Raw genomic sequence first — 21560 nt, 5'->3', positions numbered from 1 at the left:
TAGCGTAGCACATGAATTACTCGCGGAGGCACAAAGAGATGTCAAAGTTAGCAAATACCATTTCAGTGAATATCTCCGGTGGAAAGTCCAGAAGTACTTGCGATTCCGTTAAGAAAATTGTGAGGTTTTAGGCTTAGTTACGTTGAAAGCGTAAACACGAGAGGGGAAAAGGTCTACGTTAATTTCTAGGAAGGCATAGATTGACAGTTGCATTAATTATTCGTTAAATAGGTTATTGATGTTAAACATTCAATTCTTCAATTTAATATACTTAAATGAATAATCCCAAAGATGACCGAAAGGACGTAACCTTTAGGGTGTTCTGTGAGGTATAAAGTCGTGCATGAAGACTTACAAGGCCTTGTCATTATGGACGAGGATTTGCTACTAGCGTATGGAAGGTCTCGGGGGCCGTAAGCGCGGAGAGAATGCTGTCCCATCAAATAGTGTACAGTTTTTACAAAAGTACCGACAATATTAACTGTATAATTTCGACAAAATAGTGACTGCATCTAGTTAATGGAAAGAAGGATTTATCAATAGTTTGTTTTTTACTGAGTAAAAATCAGTATAAGGAGTTACCTTAAAATTGCCGGCAGATTGTTGCAAGGTGGAAATTTACGAATGACTTTGCCTTTTTAGTTCAGTGAGTTGTAACTAAAGCGCTATCTGAAGATTACTCGTGCACACCATCAGGAACTTATTAAACCATAAAACCCATGTCCATCCGCTTCTCGTATACTCGATGGAATGGACTCGATTTGAGTAAAGTGACTTCGATAAGCCATACTTCTTGCCACTCTTAATAAGGAATTTCAATTTATTCAAGAATAAATATATGCTTTTCTGATAAAAAGCTGCGCATAAAGAATCATCCATTGTTTGAGGCCTGATATTCCGTTATCCTCCAGCAAAGCGAAAATGGGCTGGATGGACTGAGTAGCCCCATCAGGTCTGCTGCGACTGGCAGTTTTAGTCAAAATTCCGGGTATTTTTTATCAAATCCTCTTAGACGCAAACATAATCACATAACAATGTTTTAAGTTAAAACCTAATAAACGGTTTCGGGCTATTTGCTTAGTACTGCGATGAAAATACATTGAGACGTACATGGACATAATTTCTCTATCTAATTGCTCTTTTATTGCATACTATGAAATGCAAGTGGCCTCTTCTGCTGCTATCAAATCGGTTTATATTATGAGATACTTCTTTGCGTGCAATTTTGCTATTCGGGAGAACAATGTGTGGCTAAGTAAAGTCGTCGACCCGTTACACGTCACAGCTGCCATTGAATCGCCGAATTGAGGCTGCGATGAAGTGGCAAAGGCAGGCGAATACGTACGAGCGAGTGCGTACGTGTGCGTTCAACATTCCCTCCTCCTCCCCTTTCCGCTACCGCCACCACCCCCAACTCTGCCGTCTCTGCCTCCGCCTCCTTCTAGGGGGACGGACACGCTGCAGTCGGGAGATAAGAGCGATGGCCAGACAGGCACGGCACAGAAACCAATCATAAATTGGGTGATTTTACAGGCTTGGCCTTGACAAAAGTTTCTGCAACTGAAGCTGTAACAGCAGCACCCCAACTACGTACCACTACACATTTAAAGGTAATTTATTTTACCGTAAACTTGATACCAATTTTTTTTCCTGCTCTTGGCTATCCTCCGAGTTTTGTGGATTTGTGTTACTTTCCTCCAACAAACTTTGCTTTTCCATTCTAGTGGCAAAAGTATATCATGTACTCATAGCCATCGCGCCGACTGTTTTTTCTGCCTTGAATATCATTTCATTCAGGTCAGTCGCGCATACCCACTTTCTGTCTAAAGTTAGTGTGTATCATTTAATACGTGGGCAGATGACTCCATTACTCCCTTCTGCGAATTTGGTAAAAAGAAACAGGGATGTAGAAGGGAGAATCCCTTTTCGACAGACTCACAATTATTTACAGTTGAAATACAATGTGTCGAAATGAAAGCCGTAAATGAAATATGGATTGCAGATTGGAAATGCTTTCACCAAATTCGGCCATCAGTTTCATTGCTAATTAGATACGAATTATTCAAACGAACACAATTATCTTCGGACAGATAATTTTATTTACAAGCAGCTATGTATTTCTGCATATCCTCGAACAAAGTGGCTTGTTAAAAGTTGCAGGTGGTTCGATTTAAGAAAGACGATTAAATTACTTCCCCTAGGATGACTGCTCAAGTGCAAAGAGAAGCTTTCTATATTTTTTTGAATACACTAATGCTCCAAATCTATTTGTCAACAAAAATACCGTTTAATCGCTTAAGAACTAAACATTATTTCCCATATATTACTTCGGCATCATTTTTATTTTTAAAGGAGATGCAGGTTTTGCAAAGTTGCCTCATTTGCCACTAGCATGAGTTGTAAAATAGCCCATTTTTTTGCTTATTATATGGCGTAATTTTAATTAAATTTTCCTTTAAGGCGCCAGTTTCTTTTAGCTTCGCATCTAGTTTGGAGACATGATATCCGCCTCTATAGTCCCAAATTTCCATTCTATGCTCCCTAAAATAGGATAACTTACTATTTCTGCAACGCAAAGTTGACCTCATAATCAAAAATAACTCCAGAAACTAAAAAATTGAGTAGATGATGTGATAAACTCCCTCAAAATTAGTGGGAATATTGGTCCCAATTAGGGCTTGAAAAACTTTAGTACTGGGTAGGTAGCAGCGTTACGATCTCAACAACTTCACTATTAACACTTTACCGGGTAGCGTTTTTGTTGTCTTTCCTCAGACTTAGAATAAGATACCACAAAAAGGGTTAAAGCTTTAATAACCATTCCTTTCAGCCGACTTGTAAGATTTTGCTTTTCGGCAAATTCATCTCAGGAAATTCTGTAAATTAGCTGGAATATTGGGACTAAGGCAAATGTCTTATCCGTGCAGGTAAAATCAGATATACAAAGAGGGTATGCAAGCACGATATGCTTTAAACAGTTCAGAGGAAAGAGATGAAAGAGTTAGTTGGAGCAGTTCTTCGGCCGGAGGTCTGGCTGCCGTCGCTGCTCCCACCCCAGAATTCCTTTCCCGGTTCCGCTCTCAGCACCACCATCACTACCATAGCAGGACGGAACATCCGCCTCCGCTGCCGCCATTGCAATCACCACTGGCAGCCTCCTCATCCGAGCACCACCATCATCATCACTACCTAAGGTCACGGGAGTGGCACAATCACAATGAAGCTTTGACGCATTCACATTCATCTCCGCCTGAGAAGTATCGCCTGTCGCCAACTAAGACACTAGGGATTGGTGAGTGTGGCGTTTAGTTATATGCATAATTTTATCTTTATTCAAAGCCTACTTAAATGGGGTGCAAAAGCTTTTCTTGGTAAAAAATGAGCAGAATGAGTACGGTAACACAAAAAACTGTTTGTATAAGTAATATGTATGCAGAGTCCATTAGCCACAGCCTCCGGAGGCAGCAGCTTGTAAACACTGCTTTCATGTTTTACGTTAACCGTAAATCATTATAGCTGATTTGTATTTTTAACAAATTAAATGATATTCTGATTACCAACCCTTATTCATTTCGAACGCACATAAGAAATGTCAAAATAAATACGACTTCATAATGTGAAAACGGCAAATGACGTGTCTCGAATGAGATGAGTGATTGGGCGTTCGACGACCCAGGCGAGCCTCTAACCCTGTCAAAGTGAATTGGAGTTCCTTTTTTAAGGGCATAATTACATAGCCTTATCACAGTGGAGTAGCTCTTATATCCGTACACTACCCGACCAAAGAAAGTAGCTAAGACGTTCAGCAAAGCGCAGTTGTGTTGGAAGTGTACGCCTCCCATGGCGAAGACAGTATGAGAATTCGTTGTGACCGCAGTGACCAGAACTTGTTGACAACATTTGTGGGGTTGAATAGTGGCCAGTCGTTGATCTGGTTAACGGCGATTGCTGCTCCTGTGTACAATTCGCCTTGATCCGCTTTCAGAAGTCCCGAACATTGGCCATAACAAAGTGCTTATGTGTGTCCGTACTATGCCTTGAGATGTGTGTGTCTAAACAAATTTCAAAACTTGTCTAGTGAAGCGTTCAACAAATTACTTCCTAGTAAAATCGGAAGAGAATGGTTTGTATTTTACGTCATTACTAAAACATTGGAATAATGACTGAAGCAATTCATCGAATGTGATCTACCAAAGATGTAAAACTTGACCTGTTTTGCGCATTAATGCTACTATACTTTGAGTGAGTCACGTGAAATGTAGGCTTATGACACTTTTGGTGCTAGCAACAATGGCTAAATTTTAGAAAGTTACGAAACAAAGAACCTTTTGTTGGCTGCTTACATCGCGAATTCCAAGGGCAAGTCGCAACACTTCCCCGAACTGCCACCATTCCAACGCCGCTGCGCTCACGCTCTTGCCGACATGATTGTCTCCCCTTATACCGCTCTTCCAGCCCTCATTGGTGTCTTCCTTCGCCCCGATGGAACCAGGAGAAGCGCCTTTAACAAACAACTTTCAGGTTGGCTGCTCACACTGGTCTTGCTTCACCCAAACAAAATATGGGGGTATTCAAGATAAGTAATTTCCCCCATTTATTGTAATTGAAGTGTTGAGTTTAAAAAGGGCAATCAAGACCGTTGCTTCAAAATACTGCGATGTAGCCCCAATGAATGATCCAGGGTTTGCACTGATACTTTGATATATGACCACAACTGGGCTAGTATGCTGTCACCACAGCATAGCCGCCTTTTGGAATGCTTTCATGATTTCCAGAATTGTTGGTGCACTAGGAAAAGTTTCACATTATCTTTCCATTAATAACTATTCTTCGTAGTAATAAATTTGAGAAAGAACTAATTCTTCTCAAAAAATGTGAGGAGCACTTATGGGAAGTTGGCAAAACCCTATAAATATGGCCTAGAATCTTATCATTCATCATATCTTGCCAATTCATGACTTTCATGTAGCTTAAACAAGGGGTCTTGGACTGATATAAATAACCATCCCATTTTCCATTAGGGGTAGATTTTAGCAATTGCCAAAAACTTAATCTTCCCAATCACGCAGCGATAACCACGCAGTACTAAAAATGAGACTGGAGAATTTTATCTTCCGTAAAATACTAGATAAATTGTAAATCTCTATCACTAACCATAGTGAAAATGTGCCTTTTATTAGTCAGAGTTCATAAGCATATAACATCGTAGATGTAACATTTTCTCAATTTATACAAGAAAGATTGTTTTGGCAATGAAATCCGAACTCAACCATTTTTCTCAGTCTACCTCAAGGCCGTCTACCGGCGCATGGCAAAGAAGCAACAGGGTTTGCAAAGCAAATCTGACATTCCAGCCACTCTACTACCAACCGTTCTTGCAATGCTCTTCAGTTATATTTGTGGTCTTATCTTTGGGTGGCAACTCGGCCTTACCATCGGTCTTACCTCCATCACACTTTATTCCATCTTCTTATGTAAGTTTAGGCTTTTTTCACGGTAAGAGAATAGCAGGATGCTCCCCTGAATGAACAGTGGACTTAACAGCTTTTTATAGCAAACGCCTCGTAAAACGCTTTTATGATCGCACTGTTTCAGCATTGCCAATTCATAGTCGTATAAAGCGTCCACTCCCTCTGATACTTGATCCCGCACTCCCTTGTGATATTTGCCAGCACAGCGGAATACTTGCAAGCTTGTAATGAGGCGTGCTAAGGTGAAATCCGTGTCGGTATGCAATTAATGTTATAAAGTGATCTACGGATAAGCCCATACAACAATATTTTACTGAAACTTTGAGTAGAATTTGAGTCAGGTTCACTGATAAATTTGTATCAGACCAGAACACCAATGAATGGCAAAATTCAAGGTGGAAGGTCGCACAGATTAGTTTATGGGATTTTGAACAACTCAAGCTCTTGTTTTAATAAAAAGATAACATTAAAGGTCTCAAAGTAGTTTATTCATGTTAATCACCATTATCGTTTGAAGGTTTAGTGCTTTATGGGGGACTTGTTAGGCGATGGAAGCTGGCACAGCGAATTGCCGAGACCTTGCTGCGTTACGCTAGGTCCTGGCGCCTTATTGTGGACATCCTTCTCTACAGACCACCAAAGCAGGGTCGCGTTCCCACCAATGTCAGGTACGCCATCAGGAATTACAGGTTTATTATTAAAGTACTCAAAGAACAGAAGTTCAGCTCTCACTGTTACCAAGGAAGTAGCTCAGCAAAATTTACTAATTCTTTCCCTTCTTGAAAGTCACGCCTATTAAGTCCGAAAATTACAGTTTATAAGCTCTTCTCTACTTTTTGAAGACATTTTAACTGTATATCTTAACACGCTACTTCCTACATGAATTTGTTTTGGAGAAATGACGACTCGTTCGATTGATTTTATTTCGTCTCACCTAAAGAAAGTTGTTATGATAATAGGCATTTAGAATAAAAATGCCTCATTATTTGTTTTGTGTTTAGGCGCATCTTCCTCTTTTTATATCGCTTTTTTAAAGACTTGAATGTCGGTTTTCTTAAGGACACCTTCAAGCTCAGTTGATTCTCATTAGGCAGTCGTTTTCACCCATTTCAATAAGGTTAATTTGCGATAAAACTAGTTTTTTTGGCAACCCTTAGGCTTCTTCCTGTCAGTCTGAAGTTGGGAGCATCTGAAACTTCTTGGGACGCTGCACTACGACTTTCGGAGAAGATGTGGGAAGCAGCAACATCAAAGTATTCAACGACGGCTGTTTACCTACAATACGCCAGCGAGGACGCATCCTGTGAGTTGGAAGCACAGTAAATAGGTGCCTGAGGGAGGGACAACTTGAGCGACTCATGGCATTGTTTAATGCTAGTGCATGTTATCGTCTAAGTAGAATTTGTTCACCACCATATTGAGACTTTCAGCTTGTCCTTCAGCGTAAAGTATTTATCTTACAATTGCATGCAGCATTAGAATGCATTAATTCCTACCTCCGTTCTCCCTGTTTTGTAAAATAGTGTCGAGAGATGCACTTTCCAATTTCGTAGCATCTGTGCCTACCTTCATATGGTATCGAGGATAAATTGCCAGCGATCCCTTATTGCAAAGTAACACAGCACAATTCAGTGCCTTTGGAATATCATCCTTGCAGTTACTTTAGAATTGCCTTTGTTGCACATGAAATGTACGCTACCAAGGTTCACTTAACCCAGTAATTACTGTTTATTTTCGTTTGGCGAAACAGACGAAGAAGCCTATGCTTTTTATTCCTAACAGCTTCAACCCTAAGGCTAATCAGTATCGAACTTCTCAATGACTTTTCGCGCACCGTTTGTAAAAATTTAAACAAAAGAAAATTCAGGTAGATGAAATGTCCTAAGTTCACCTTTCACAATGATAATCAGCTAAACACCCTTACCAAATTGCCTTGTGCAAATTATTATCTTCATGGAACTGAGCCTACGAAACAATTGTCAAAATCGCTATAGAATGCGCTGGCATACACATGGCATTTGACGTCAGCAATGGGATTTTGTGCGTGCTTGATCAGGTCAAAGTAAGCGGCGATGTCGCAAGGCATGTTGTATTCCTGCATTGGGCTGCTTTATCCTGTGGATTCTGTCCCTCCTCACCTGGTCTACTGCCCTTCGGGTGCACATGAACTCCGGAGAGGGCGCGAGTCAGTACAGACATGGTTCGAAGATCGCGTTCATTGTCTCCGGCGTGGTGGGACTGCTCAGCCTTCTCACCCTGCTAGCAACATCAGTAAAGCCTCTTCAACGCCTCGCCAGGATTCACCGACGCTTCCAGTCACTACGAAAGGAAAGGAATCAACTTCTACATTGCATCCAGCAATCTAAAGGTACTTAAAACTCAGTTATGCTGTCGCTAATGTATCTTCAATACCTATTCTTCCTTTAAATTCGGTGGAAATGACATGGACTAACTACGCAATTAGGGAAAATACTCCTCTGAAAAATTTCCATCATTTAAAAATTTAAAAATTGACCCTATTAAGTTATGAGATGACGATCCCGGCGGAAATGCTCAGTTTTGGTCCACTTCGCAGTGCATTACCGAAACAAAACTTAAAATAAACAATTTTGACGAGACTGAAATATCAAGCTCCTGTATTGGTTCCCACTAGGGACTTAAATTGTTTTCTTGCCAACTGACTGCCAGTGTGGCCTTTATTTTTGAATTTTCATCGCATCTCAATGAAACAGGGTATTAACGAGTTTAATGTAGGTGAATATGTCCTAACCTTGCTTTGAATTGGGCATAAAATTCCCTGTCGGCAATGATCTGAAGAAAGAAATCTTTAGGCTAGATACACAGGAATAGACTCAATCTACGAGGGGAAAATTCACGGGACTCCATTTCACCCGTGTTCGTGCGCGTGCCAAATCAACCATGCATGCCACTTCGTCGCATTTCCAACACTCCCTCACCAGAGTCAACCGCTTCATGCAAATTCTCCACCTTCAGACCCTATGGAGTTTGATAGAGGCCATTCATTCTTGTTCCACTGCACAATTTGTAGTTAGCGATCATATTCCGTCAATTTTTCGTACACAGCACGGGTATTTAGCTCATTAGACGGTGATCATGCTAGCTTAAGAAGAGGTCTAGTTTATAAAGTGGGGAAGCGGGTCAGCATTTGTATCTGATTTTCAAAAGATTATTCCTTTATAATCGTTAGTAGCATTTGCACTTTTGCAACTCATTTCGTTCTCCCAGCAGCATTCAAGAAATCCGTATTTCCAACTTTCCAAAACAAACATACCTTTAGTTGTTGCCTTCCATTCTTCTGTTCGCGCAACTCGGCCAAAGTAAATTCGGTGAGAGCATTCGGCCTCCTTCACATGCCTTCTCCCCATTCCTGACGGAATGAAGCACTCATTAAGGTCCTTAGAAGTATGGTCTCATCCTTGTTATCATTTCCCGACCGGCTTAAACAGTTTGCTTACTTATTTCAGCTATTTGCTAGTATTTAAAACACTCCTTTGATACTTTGACAGAGGATTTTATCGTTCCTTGAGTAGCATTCTCGATTATCCACACTGTGACACCATAACTTCAAGTCGCAGCTAAAAATGTCATTCAACTAATAACCTTCCTTCCCCAAAGTCAAATAATTCTATTTAATCTGCTGAGAGAAGATAGCAGAAGAGAGTTCACACAACAGGTTGAACCTGCACAGCTTTGTTTAAACCTGAGGAGTTCTTCACCAGCCAATGAAACAAGTGATCCATCTTATCTAAACACCCTGGCGCGGGAGATACTTATTATTGTTTTCATGGCAATTACTAAACATTTTCACCAAGAAGTCCTAATTTTCACCAAAATTTAAATCATGTCATTAAGAAGTTCATTCATGCCCCGTTTCGTTTTTATTTTGAAACCACCCCATGCGCTTGATTTAAAGCTTCCTTTATCTGAAAAGTACTTAAAAGTCCTGTCTTCCCTGGATCACCAACATAGAATATGCGGTATGCCGCAGATCCTTACAGCTGAAACATATCCCTTACAGTGTTCGTAACTGAAACCTGGGAATACAGATAATAAAATTTCTTCTGTAGAAATCTAAAGTACTGATGTGACGATTTAAAGTTTTGTGGAACGTGATCTTTTTACACTAAAGTGAAGGCGTTAGGTCAATAAACGTACCATTTAATATCAAATTTATGGAAGTTTTAAATGCCTCAGACACGTAACAGGATAGGGTCTTTCTCTTTGCTCTTTCACTTACCGGAAAGCTGGAAGTCCGGTTTGCAACGGAGTTACTCTGTACCATAAATGGGTTTGATCATGTTTAGTATGCTTAATGGTTAAAACTGTTTTTTTACAACTACGATCAATTATTTAAGTGAGCCCCGTATAAGCACTCTCCCTAATTAATCCTCCCTGAAATAAAAACCTGCTTCCACAATTTTTTAATCAGGTAATCAAAAGAAGGAATGATTTTGGTTGTTGACTTTAGTATTAGGTACTACCTTATATAACCCAATGGATTTGTTAGCAACTTCAAAATGCTCATTTGAATCGCAGGAGGAGATGGGTTACTAAATAGGAAGCATTTTAAAGTGACCATGATGCTTTTGATTGAAACCAAAGTTCATGCATTGGATCATATCTTAGTTACCCGTTATTTCTATTTTTATCCTTCATTTAAGGTATAACAAAACAATTGCTCTGTTGAACTATTTGCGGCCTTTGTGTAATGTAAAATCACAACTGACAATTTGGAGTGTCATATACCATCAGGATAATTGTGAAAATCATCTTATTTTTAAAAGTACCGTAGAAACATTAACACTAAGCTCTCGATTACTACTTCTTCACAAAACATGACATGAATAGTAGTAGTCTGTTCCTTCTTTGATCACTTGAAATGCCCTTTAGTTGGAAAGGAGTAGAGTAGGCCCGTATTTGAAACACTCATAGACCGTCCCAAGGTATCGGTACTCTTCACTGGAGCCGATAAAGAAGACGGGGAGGAGAGGAGCACTAGCGGCACGGACTCAATGGCCGCGGGTAACTGCAGTCACTACCACCAGTCCCCACGAGGCGTCGCCTTACAGCAACAGCAGCAGCCGCTCCTGCGCGATGTAGAGGAGTGGCTGGAGAGTGGGAAACGGATGACCGCACGTTTGGAGGCGAGACTACGGAGTGAGAACATGGCCACTTGCCATACCCTTCATCGTCTCGATGCACGCACTGAGCGCCAAACGCGCTTTCTCCTCTCTATCGATGCCACCGCCTCTCTGGCCTCCTCCCCCTCGTCGTCGTTGTACCGTCTCGCCGAATTCTGTCACCTCCTCGGCCGTGTCTTCACCTCTTCGCCTCGAGGCGAGCTTGGCCTCCTTTGGCATCTTGACGATCTCTGCGAGACAGCCTCGGAAGTAGGTACTCCCATCAATCATGCATTTTTAGTGCCCTATATTCAATCGGAAGGTACAAGTTGATGATGGAACGTTATTTTAAAAGTCTCCTTTGAGGTCAATTTCTTCTAATCCTACCATTTCATTACAAATAAACATATATGCATTTGTCCACTGAAATACTGCCCATACAATCGAGGCAATTAAAGTGTTAACGCCGTTCTAATCATTATGAACGCCTGATGCACAAATGTATAAGAACGTAGTAGTCCGGGTGCAGTTTGTATCACTTGGATTAGTGCTAATTAGAAGTGTTTCAAACGCCTCCGTTGCCTATGAGTACAAATCCCCATACTGCTTCGTTGTTATCAAAAATTTGAAGATGTTTTGCATTGATACGTGACATTTCAGAGATTTCCAACCCTGCTTTACCAAGTTTATACGTACATGAATAAACCATACCCAATCAATCATATCCAACATACATAGCGAGAACCTCTATGCGCAGCTAGAAATTTCATAAAGGAGTATGTTAATATTGTCGATATTAATTTTAAGTTTAGCATAAGATAAACTTTGGGTTTCTATAAAGTGCAGGTGTATGTCTAGCGCAACAATAAGACGAAGGAATGTTTTCACTTGCCTAGACTGATGCGGCAACATCAAAAAGCTTAATAGAAACCAGGCCGAACGCGCCAAATGTACTTATTCTCCTCGTGGGTAAGCAAGACATGTCGCCACCTTGCAATTCAGGGTCGAAGTCTGAGCAACCATGTGACTACTGGCAGAAAGTGCTGGAGGCCTGCCACCTGGCTATATTCATCGACGAACCTACCGATGGTCCACAACGAAGTCAAAATGACGCCGGATTAAGCAGTTTAATGGTGAGCAACGACTACAATTCAACAGCCGTCATAAAATCTACGAAAAATCCAAAATATTCATCAGAAATGCACTTTATAGCCTGTTGCTACTTAGAATACCGCTCCACTTGAAGTCATAAATTATGTAAAGGCGTTCTTAGGTGGATCGTAAAGGTGTTTAGTAAGCATCATGATTCAAAGAGCAAGAGCGCCATTTGATTACCCATCCACTTGCAATTCACCATCGTAGCAAGCACGTTCTACCATCTAAGGTGAAGAGAAATTAAAATTAACTGTGAAAATTAAATCATAATGTCCGATAAAACATCCAATCAGGGTGTTCTCTCAATTCTTAGGAATCACACCGTTCGACAGACAGTAACCACTGTCCAGATTCCAAGCCATCCTTCGATGTGTGGCCTGCTTCATTGTCCTTCCCCGAGTTCTTCGTCGAAGAGCACCCCTTAGCTGACATTAACGTCAACAAGCTTAAATATCTCCTGACCCACATGGCCTTTCTAGGTAGGTGATGCTAGCTTTATGCATTGCTTTGTATTTATAAAGTAGAAGGGCACTTAAACTTCAACTACCAGTAGAGCTCTAATAGTACGTCTTTGGACCTAACATGTAAAATCAAAATAGAAGTGGATGCTTATCTTTCACCTCTGACACAGAATTAACTTTGTGACTGAAATCAACGTGGTTGCTACGCCGAATTATTTAATTATTTTCCATCTCAGTTGAATCCACCACTTATTCCCCCTAGTTGAATTGATCAACCCAACCTCTCATAATGGTTGGGAGACATACGCTTGGTGCAAAGACAAATGCAATTTTCATCATAAAAAAAGTGCTCCCCACGCCTTATTCTATCATTTTAGTTCCTTTAAGGCCCTCCAACCGTGCTACTCTTCATTATCCTTAAAAATGATAATTTATAGACAAAGTTGTGAAATATGTGAAAATTAATCATATTTTTAAATGCACATAATAAGAACTTGTAGCACATCGTTTGAGGCAGTCACTGCCTTAAAAATATGCAGAATAGATGTGTCGACATTGGTTTGTTAATGTCTCTTTCATTAATCTGCTTGATAGAGACTCCAAAGGAGAAATACCTCCTGTTTGGTTTGTCAGTGTTACTTGTGCTTACTCACACAACAAATGGAGTCAGTCTATTGCAAATGCTTACTGCAGAAGTTATTAGGCTTGCTCAACTGCGTACCGCGTCCAGATCTCATTAAAAGTAAGAGGGTCTTTTAACTATTTTGACGATACTGTGAAATACACTGATACAATCCTCGGGGTATAGGCCACCGAGAGAGGCCAAATTACTGCAGATTCACCCTAGGGATCTGAACGATTTTCCTCCAGTACGGCCAATTACGGGCAAATGTGGTCTTGCCAATTTCATCCCTTCGATGGAATTAAATGTCAACACAAAAGAAATTACACCATCTCAAGAATGTAATTTTGATGCGAATTTTGTAGCTCGTCAATCTGTTTTATAAGTTATAAAGGGGTATGAAAATATGGACCACTTAATTTTATGTTGAGCAGAAAAATTGACAGCATTCATGAACGGGGTTGTCACTGCGAATTTACTCAAATCACTACCCGCATGAAAACAAAGAAACTCGCATGAGTTACTAGCTTGAAGCCACTTTTGTCTTTCCGTGAGATGTGTATTCTGATAACTACTATGATAATGCATGAAGTGCCATAATTAAGAAAAAATGCCATTTTTTACCTCTCGTAGCCTACACATGCTAACAAGATGCATGAGGACGTTCTCTCATTAGTACTTTGTGCAATATTTTTTTCACTGAAGGGCGTATGTTAAAGACAGGAGAGAACCAGAGAGTGTGGACATCTCTGTTGGAGGTTGCAACGACATGGCTATGTTTTCTAGTGCACTGGCCATTCCACACGGCCTGGCTGAGTCTCTTCCTCGAGGAGCACTACTCCTACACGCAGCAGTGTGCCCCTCGTGGCTCCGGTGGTCGCGGCAGTGGTGAGGCAGCGGGTGAAGGAGCACCGAGATCGGAGGAGGGCGAAGACGATGTTACCACCTCCACCATTAGCCAACCTGTCCTCCCTGACGATACCCTTTCCATGCTGTACTCGCGTGTCCTCGAACGGTATGGTGTCTTCTTTCAAAATCCTCATTACAGATTTCCTCTACCTTCTCTCTTCTCTAAATATAAACTGCGATGGATTTATGTTCCTCCATGTCTCTTTCAATGTCGTCTTAATAATGCAGATTTCTTGCTTAAATGCAATCCATCGACCCAGCTCTACAAACTTGTCAGATTTTTCATTGGTAACATCTCATGCAAGTGTTAGCGATTGGTCCTTATTCTTTGTGCAAATAGGCGTATAAAAGATGAAGTTGGAAGAAAGATTACCACAAACGTTACATCTATGTTAGTTAAGTCATTGTTGGCCTTCACTCATTGATAAAATTTTGCTCATTAAAATCCTAGTCTTTGAGAGGTGCATTTATGTTTTACTACACTTTAAATCTAATTGACCGTTTACTTTCTACGCGGAATAGTTTATTAAAACTAATTAAATCGCTGCAAATCTTGCTGCAAAATGACTTATTGGAGAGCATTTTCGCAGATGTGTGGTGCCTGAGCCCTCTTCTCGGTCTGTTTATCTGCTGGAAAAGCATCACTTATTTGGTGCTTATTTTAATCAAAAACTCGACATCTAGGAAGCCAAATTGGTGGCAATTCTTAAAGTTTTGAATTTGGTTGAAATTATTTGCAGACACTAAGATGCAGTACTTAAGCCCCTAGTAAAGCACCAAGCATTTTGATAGTTTGAGAATCTTGTTAGCCATGAAGTGTGGTTGTTTTTGTACTAAAGTGAAATTGCCATAGTCTTCAGGGACAAGGTTCATTGAGAGGGAAAGCCCATTACCTTCGCTAAACTGGCAATTACCATCGATCCCCCGCGCGTATCTTATTGGCTGCTTTAAGGGGAGCGCTGAAACCACTCCCACTGCGATAGCCACAAAAGCTACAAAGCCACGCGATTAATTGCTCCATTTATGCACATATGCAGTTCGCATCTCATTTGAATTTCATTAGGGTTCATCGTCGTGGTACATGGCATGAATTCGATCCTTCAGTTTCACTTACTAATGGAATATGCGGGAATGGTTGCGGTCCCTAAATATTATATATTTTGCAACAGAATATGAAAATTCTACTTCTTAATCATTCACTAGCCAATTCGTACCGCCTAAAACTACTTTTTGTTGAAATCGCAACTACTTTGAAAAATGTGTTGGATAGATTTTCCCTTTACAGTTTATGTAGTTAGTGATTTTACATGAAACCCCCCTTAACCCAAAAAATCAGACCCGCTAAATAGCTCAAAACCTTACAAATTCACAAAAAATTCTGTTTTCAGTAGATATGTCTGCTTACGTTAGAGCAACCTTGAAGCAACCCAAAAAGTCATGATGACACTAGAACTAAAGCGTGATCTTGATTGCTTCGCCACTGTTTTAACATTTGTAATCCAGACTGGCACCGGCGCTATCGTCATGCCGGCCGCGAGGTCCTCCGTCATCGCAGTTCCACTCACTGCCATCGCATCGAACACAGAGTGTAGCAACTGCGCATTGGAGAGGGCACGGGAGCGCAGCACTTCAACTGTGCGAGCTTGCTGCGCGTGACTGCAGGCCTGATCGCCTCGCTGCCCTCCTCTGTCACCACTCTCGCTCCCGTACTCCCCTCGACCCCGACTCCCACTCCGCCTCCGCTACTTCTCCAGTCGCAGCCCCGACTACCTCCGTACGCCGTCTAGTCGCTGTCATGGCCGATTCACCACTGATAAACCCCAAGACACAAGCTCGCATTCAGAGTGAGTTCCGCAACGGTTCCTTCCACGGTTTGTTCGCTTCCATTTCGAACAAGATTATTGACCATCAAAAGCTAATCCTCGTAGATTCCATTTAAAAGCTAGAGAACTAGTAAGTTTCCAAAGCACATAAGGTTAAATGAGAAAAATAGCATTTAGATCATTAAGACAATTTGTTATTATTATTTTTTAAGTAAAATGACAAACAGATGAGGAATAACAGAAGTGTGAAACTGTAAAGGCACTGAAATCAACAACAATTTTGGCGAAGCGAAATATGCCTGAATGATGTATTCTGGTTAAAGAATACAACCACTTCTGAAGCTGTTTCAATTATTCTGACTTTGGCAATTTCTTTGAAAGATTGAATCACTTTCACGCTAGATTTCTTCCCCAATCAAAGGTGTGTTAGCAATTCTGCATATTTCTTCTTCCATTTCAGTGAAATTTGGACAGTTTCTTCAAAAGAGCATTTCAAAAACTTCAATTAAGCAACAAGTGTGTAAAAATCAAGTCGCTTTATTGAACAAAATGGCCATCCTTATGCTATTATTTCAAATATAAAATTGTTACAAATTGGACGAACCTAAGCGTTATTTGGATTGGGTGCTCGCTCCGAGGGTAAGGTGAAGGTTAGGTCTATCTTGGGGTACTTTTGTGTCCACGCCTAAACAGGTGAACTTCAAGTCACTTCAAGGATTCTTTTGCTCCCTGAACATCACTCAACAATGTCGACACGTGACAGGTGAAGTCATCTAAAAGCGCGGAAATAGACCGTGATTCGCCAACACGTGGCATGCTCCATATTGCCTTTGTCGAGGCATAAACAAGCCCTTATTTGACAGTGGGCAATTACTCATTCACTTCATCTTTCTATTGATGGATTTTCATCTTACAGCCTTCCATAAGCAAGCTCATTTCCTCAACTTGATGATGCGTTATTCCGACACTTCCTATTGCTCGTAATGAGAAGCTCAAGTCTGACATCGGAAAGTAGCCCCAACCAAAGTTCCACCTCTGCTCGTCTAATCAGAAAAACAACTTTCTGAGTCTATTTAATGCGAATCGTTTACTATTTTGGCATCTTTCCTAGTAAAACGTTGATAATACCGATTTCAACCCATCCTAAGGTGATAAAATGAAGGCAGCCCTTACAACCCTTTAATTTCATGTAAAGGTTTTACAGTAGCTTCCTGTGTAACTTTTTTCACCATCGACAGAAAAAGGTGTTTGTTTGTTGAATTAGTAGGGAAATTCAGTAAAGCCTCTGTATTGTAGGTTTCTTGAATGGGCGTGGCTTTTCTCTTGTGCGAAGCAACAGTCGGGATCTGCACGGTAAGTACTCTGTCTTCGCATCATCCGAAAGGTCTTCACTAGTGTTCTTCCAACGAGTTGACTTTATAGCTGATATGATCCATCAAATGGCAATTTTAGGGGTGCTACGCTCTGTATTGAAATCCTAGCATTTTCATAGTTGTAACTTGAAAAGTGGACTGTGGGAGGGGTATCAATGTCATTTAACGAATGACAGGTGTATGGTTGAAGGGATGGATTCAAAGGTGTCTTAATCCTATTTTATAATTATATAGTTTGACGATTATTTATTCTAATAGGTTGCAGTTGTTCGTATCGAAATAACGCTCTGACGAGCACGAATGATTGTAGCCGTTATGGGACTATGAATTCGTGTCCTCTGCAGCTCTACTTCGCACTGTGTACTTTCTAGTGCAATAAATTTTGGAAAGGTCCTTCAACTCGATTTCATCAGCCTGTTTGTAAAAGCACTTAGGCAAATCGCAGGCTCTGAACCGACAAAATTAAGAGCCATGCCCAAAACGTAGGTTTATAGCAATAAAGAATAGCAAGAATTTATAACAAACTTGCCTCGTTCTGTTGCCAAGTTGAACGCTTCTACGGGCTAAAATAATGCACCATGCAACGTAATTCGGAAGTGAGCTATTGGGAATGAGAACGACTTTCATCTCCGGTGCTTTCATGTTTATTCTGATTATTTATGTACTCCCACACCTGTGATTTAGCCTTCCGTTAAATTTGACAACTCAACAGTGATAAGCACGCCAGAACTGGTAAATTACCGTCTTTCCTACTGCCGTCATTTTGGCCAAGTTGCATTATTTGCATTCATTTTACAATTTTTATTTGGGAATTAAGACAACTTTGGAGGATAAATCGGGTAGTGGTGTTTCGAGAAAGCGAAGATCGCACCGACTGTCGGATAGAGTCGTCAACGGTCAATGTAAAGGACTTCGGTGACAGCCCTTCAGTAGGAACAAAAATTAGGGTATTTGAATCTTAGACGCACCTTCGATTCAACAGTAGCAGTCACCTCATCAACGTTAGTATATCCACTGCTAATCCGTGTCATTAATTTAACGAAGCGTTGGAATCGCTCGAAGGAAGTGTGAACTATGCTGCAGTAATTTAGAATGTGAGGAAAAGCATTTTTGTGTTTGATTCGCTTTTGTCTTCGCATTATCATTGAGAGAGAGAGAGAGAGATAAGTGCACTTTGCCTCTGATTTTCCTAATAGCTAATTGGAGTACCCGACTTGAGCCCATTTGTCAAACAGCACAAAGAGATATTAAAATCATGATGGCTGATTGTCGTGATAGCCGCTTATGCGTAAGAGAATGGTGAGATTTAGTATTTAGATTTTAATATTCGCCAGTTTAGGGCAAAAGAAGACTGCACTCCTCGATACTTCCCTCGTCGCAGTAAAATTTTAGCATAATGCGTGCCTGTTTTGCAGCTCTACCACCAAAGATTGGCCAAGTTGAAAAATGCGGAGACAAATTCCACGATAAGTTCAAGTTGTAGGAAATAAAGTTTTCTCTTATCCCTCTGTGCAATTCATTATTTTTTGCGAAATAATGTAAAGTATGCCGCTGCTATTAATATGCCCACTATGTACTTCTAAGTTGCTTCTCAGTCATTTCGTGTACTATGAAGTTTTTTAACTTCATTACCTCAAGTGCCTTTTCATAAACATTGGTCTGAGTACAAAACTTCTGCTAAGTATGTATTCAACAATGCAAATTTTTTTTTCAATTCCTATTACTTCCTTGTCAATGGGTGATTAATCTACTGCATGGCCTTTAAAATAAGAAAACACTTCCTCGACTAGGTCCTTTGAAAGTGGTGATTTGCCTATGAACTTGCAATCGTAAACGAAACTTGTTGCTACTCAACAATAACCAAAATATGGAATGTTCTTGCACTCAGACATTCACATCAGTTATAATTCCTGAACGACCTCCATTGTAACTACATCAATTTACTTGCCGGTGTGAGCTCTCGGTCCTAAGTTTGTACTATTTAAAGCTCAGTTTGCTAACTGATGTGTTACACTTTTGCAGAATTTGTCGTTCACGCAATTTGTGAGATCTAAAAACAAATCGCTGAATACGTATACAGAAGGAACCGTGGAGAACTTTTACCAGACATGGTAAATAATCAGACAGCAAGCCAACTGCTTGCTCGCAGAGAACAGCTGACAAATGCATTACCACAAGTTATAAATCACTTTATTGGGAGTAATTCTTAATTATACAAATTTCTGTTTTAAATGGTTGGTCATTATTAGGGGAAAGAAACTAGATCGTCATGTTGGGTTTGCTTCGCGCCCTGTTTAATACCAAACGATTTGTTAGAATGACCCAACTTCTTAATGCTTATTGTGTGTACCCAAATGGCAAAGGTGTTCATCATCGCAAAACATGTTGGAGGTGTACCAAAGCCTTTTTACTGCGTTTGTCTCCCCTTTCGCCAGAAGCTTCTACCCACTGTGTGACATAATACTTCAGCTTAAGATCGGGTCACAGCATCATCAGCGTTTCCCTCTGTCCTGCGAAGGATATTCCTGAATGGTGATTCAACAGGGAGGTGAGGGTAGCTTTAGTTAGGTCAATTTGGCATTAGACTTCATAACATTCGTGCGTATCTCTAAGAATTATTTGACTAAGTGGCAGTACTAAGTGCAATTGCACAGCTATCTCAGGGGAATAACTTAATAATTTTTTTGCCTTGTAGTCAATCGCAGTTTGCAATCACTGAGGGACAGAGAACCCGACATTCTCTCCTTATCCATCCACACATCGAGGACGCCACCCTGTCCCATTCGACTGAAGGTAACTACACCAAAAAATTCACCTGTACGCAGTGAAGCGTCAATCTTGCGGTTGCAAAACAAGAAGAGTGTGTAGTGGGTTAAATTTACATCTGGAGGTGCTAGACACGATGGGAGCATGTATGATGGCAAATCCCCAAAAAGGCCGTCAACAGATATCCTTCTGCATTGAAAAGCACACCCATTAAAAGGCAGCGCCACTCAAGTGAAAAACTGCCACTTTGCAGCGTTAAAACGGAGTCACTCGAATCAGTGTTTCAAACAGGCTGCGCACACGATTACTGCCTGGTTGCAGTACGGCTTCATGTGTGGCACCGCAAGGCGCTATGCGGTGAAAACTGGAATGCATGTGTGCTACAAACGGTTCAGGCATTCCCAATATTAACATTGAACCACAGCGAGTGGGCGGCCTCCCACACCCACAGGTACAGTGCGCACCAGAGCCTGGATTGAATCGTTTCCCCATTTCAAGGGCATCATCTTGAAAGAGCTCTGCTTCGACCATGAGATCCCTATAATTTTTGTTTTGCTGAAATCCCCTTCCATATTTAGGAATTATATTATGAGGCCCGTAAAATTGCCATTATTTGCTACAATATCCCCCAAATAGCCTTCGAATACCTTTTTCGCTATTTCGATTACGTTAAGAAAATATTTTGTTACAATTCTATTTATTCTCGACTGTTGAATCATTCCTGTAAGGGAACAACTCCGTTTACCACAATACAGCCCAAATAAGGGGTAAATTGGCTCACGTAAATCGTATACATTTTTCCCATAATTACCGTCCATAGCAAGAAGCCAAATCTTTCCATTTTCAATTCAAATTAAAAGGTAATCGTACTTAAACATTTACAATTTAGAACGGACTTCCCCGAAAACCACTGAGCAAAATGACTGTGGACGACATTTGCCACCTGGTGAATGATATGACAGATCTTTACACCAACCGTTGCCAACACCGATCTGCCTCCCTCTCCTCTTCCAATACCCTTGAAGACCGTCAAAACTCACCACAGTCCCTTTCTCGACCTACCTCCATCGCGGCCTACCTGCTACGCTTGCGTGCGCTCAACATCAGCGGAGCGGTGCTAGCCGTATGCAGTCTGAACGAGTCACTACAGCGCGAGATCGGTATGACCTTCAGCGACTGGCAATTTTTCTCCAGCCTCGTCACTCACCTCAAGCGCCTCGAGGGCTGTCCGCCAACCCCGTCCTCACCACCTCCGCCATCGCATGGCTGCCAGTGCGCACGCTCCATGGGCGATCTGGCCAGCATTCACACCCACCAACACCACTCTCACCTGATGCAACACAAGGCGCCTGCTCTCTGCAGACCAAATGTCGGTGCCTGGACCTCCGAATCCATTCTAGCCGCCGCCACGCCGCAGAAGCACTGGCGCCACCCCGACGACTCCTCACCCTCGCCAATTAACGGGCAAAGCAGCACCAGCATTAGCAGTAGCAGTATGGATACCACTACTTGTACGTCCAACAGCCCGCGGTGGCATAGGCCACAATCACAGCCGTCACCACCTTCGCAGCAGCACACGATCGAGGAGGAGGTGTGTCGCCTCTCCGGTGGTAGCTGCTCCGTCTACTCCGCTGACCTCTCCTATTCCCCCTCCCCCTCCTCTTCTGCTGTCACTATGCCATCGGCTTCCTCCTCACCCTCACCCTCCATTTCCTCCCTCCACTCCTCCACTCACAACGAAAAGTAATACAAATTGCAAAGCATTGGCGGTATGATGCGTATGTACGAATGCTTACTGCGCACACCAGGTCAATTCCTATTTCCATATGAGCGGAAATG

At 41.4% G+C, this 21560-nt stretch overlaps 1 protein-coding gene across 1 annotated transcript; it reads left to right on the top strand. All coding sequences in view use genetic code 11, as the record gives it.

Moving 5' to 3' along the window:
• Window positions 1-2952: 2952 nt before the first annotated feature.
• On the top strand, window positions 2953-21468 carry EGR_02928 (hypothetical protein; the record flags this gene model as incomplete). The annotated part of the gene is made up of 13 exons (XM_024492177.1): window positions 2953-3292; window positions 4306-4521; window positions 5283-5474; window positions 5989-6139; window positions 6629-6774; window positions 7528-7839; window positions 10425-10882; window positions 11509-11745; window positions 12081-12246; window positions 13637-13865; window positions 15263-15630; window positions 19651-19748; window positions 20611-21468. 13 exons carry the CDS (start codon window positions 2953-2955, stop codon window positions 21466-21468), a joined length of 3771 nt encoding a protein of 1256 aa, XP_024353372.1.
• Between the last annotated feature and the right edge of the window lie 92 nt (window positions 21469-21560).

This window comes from Echinococcus granulosus (assembly GCF_000524195.1).
Source record: "Echinococcus granulosus chromosome Unknown EG_S00014, whole genome shotgun sequence".
In the NCBI taxonomy this organism is placed as follows: domain Eukaryota; kingdom Metazoa; phylum Platyhelminthes; class Cestoda; order Cyclophyllidea; family Taeniidae; genus Echinococcus; species Echinococcus granulosus.
The sequence above is the reverse complement of the archived record's forward strand: the minus strand, read 5'-3'. Positions and strand labels throughout refer to the sequence as shown.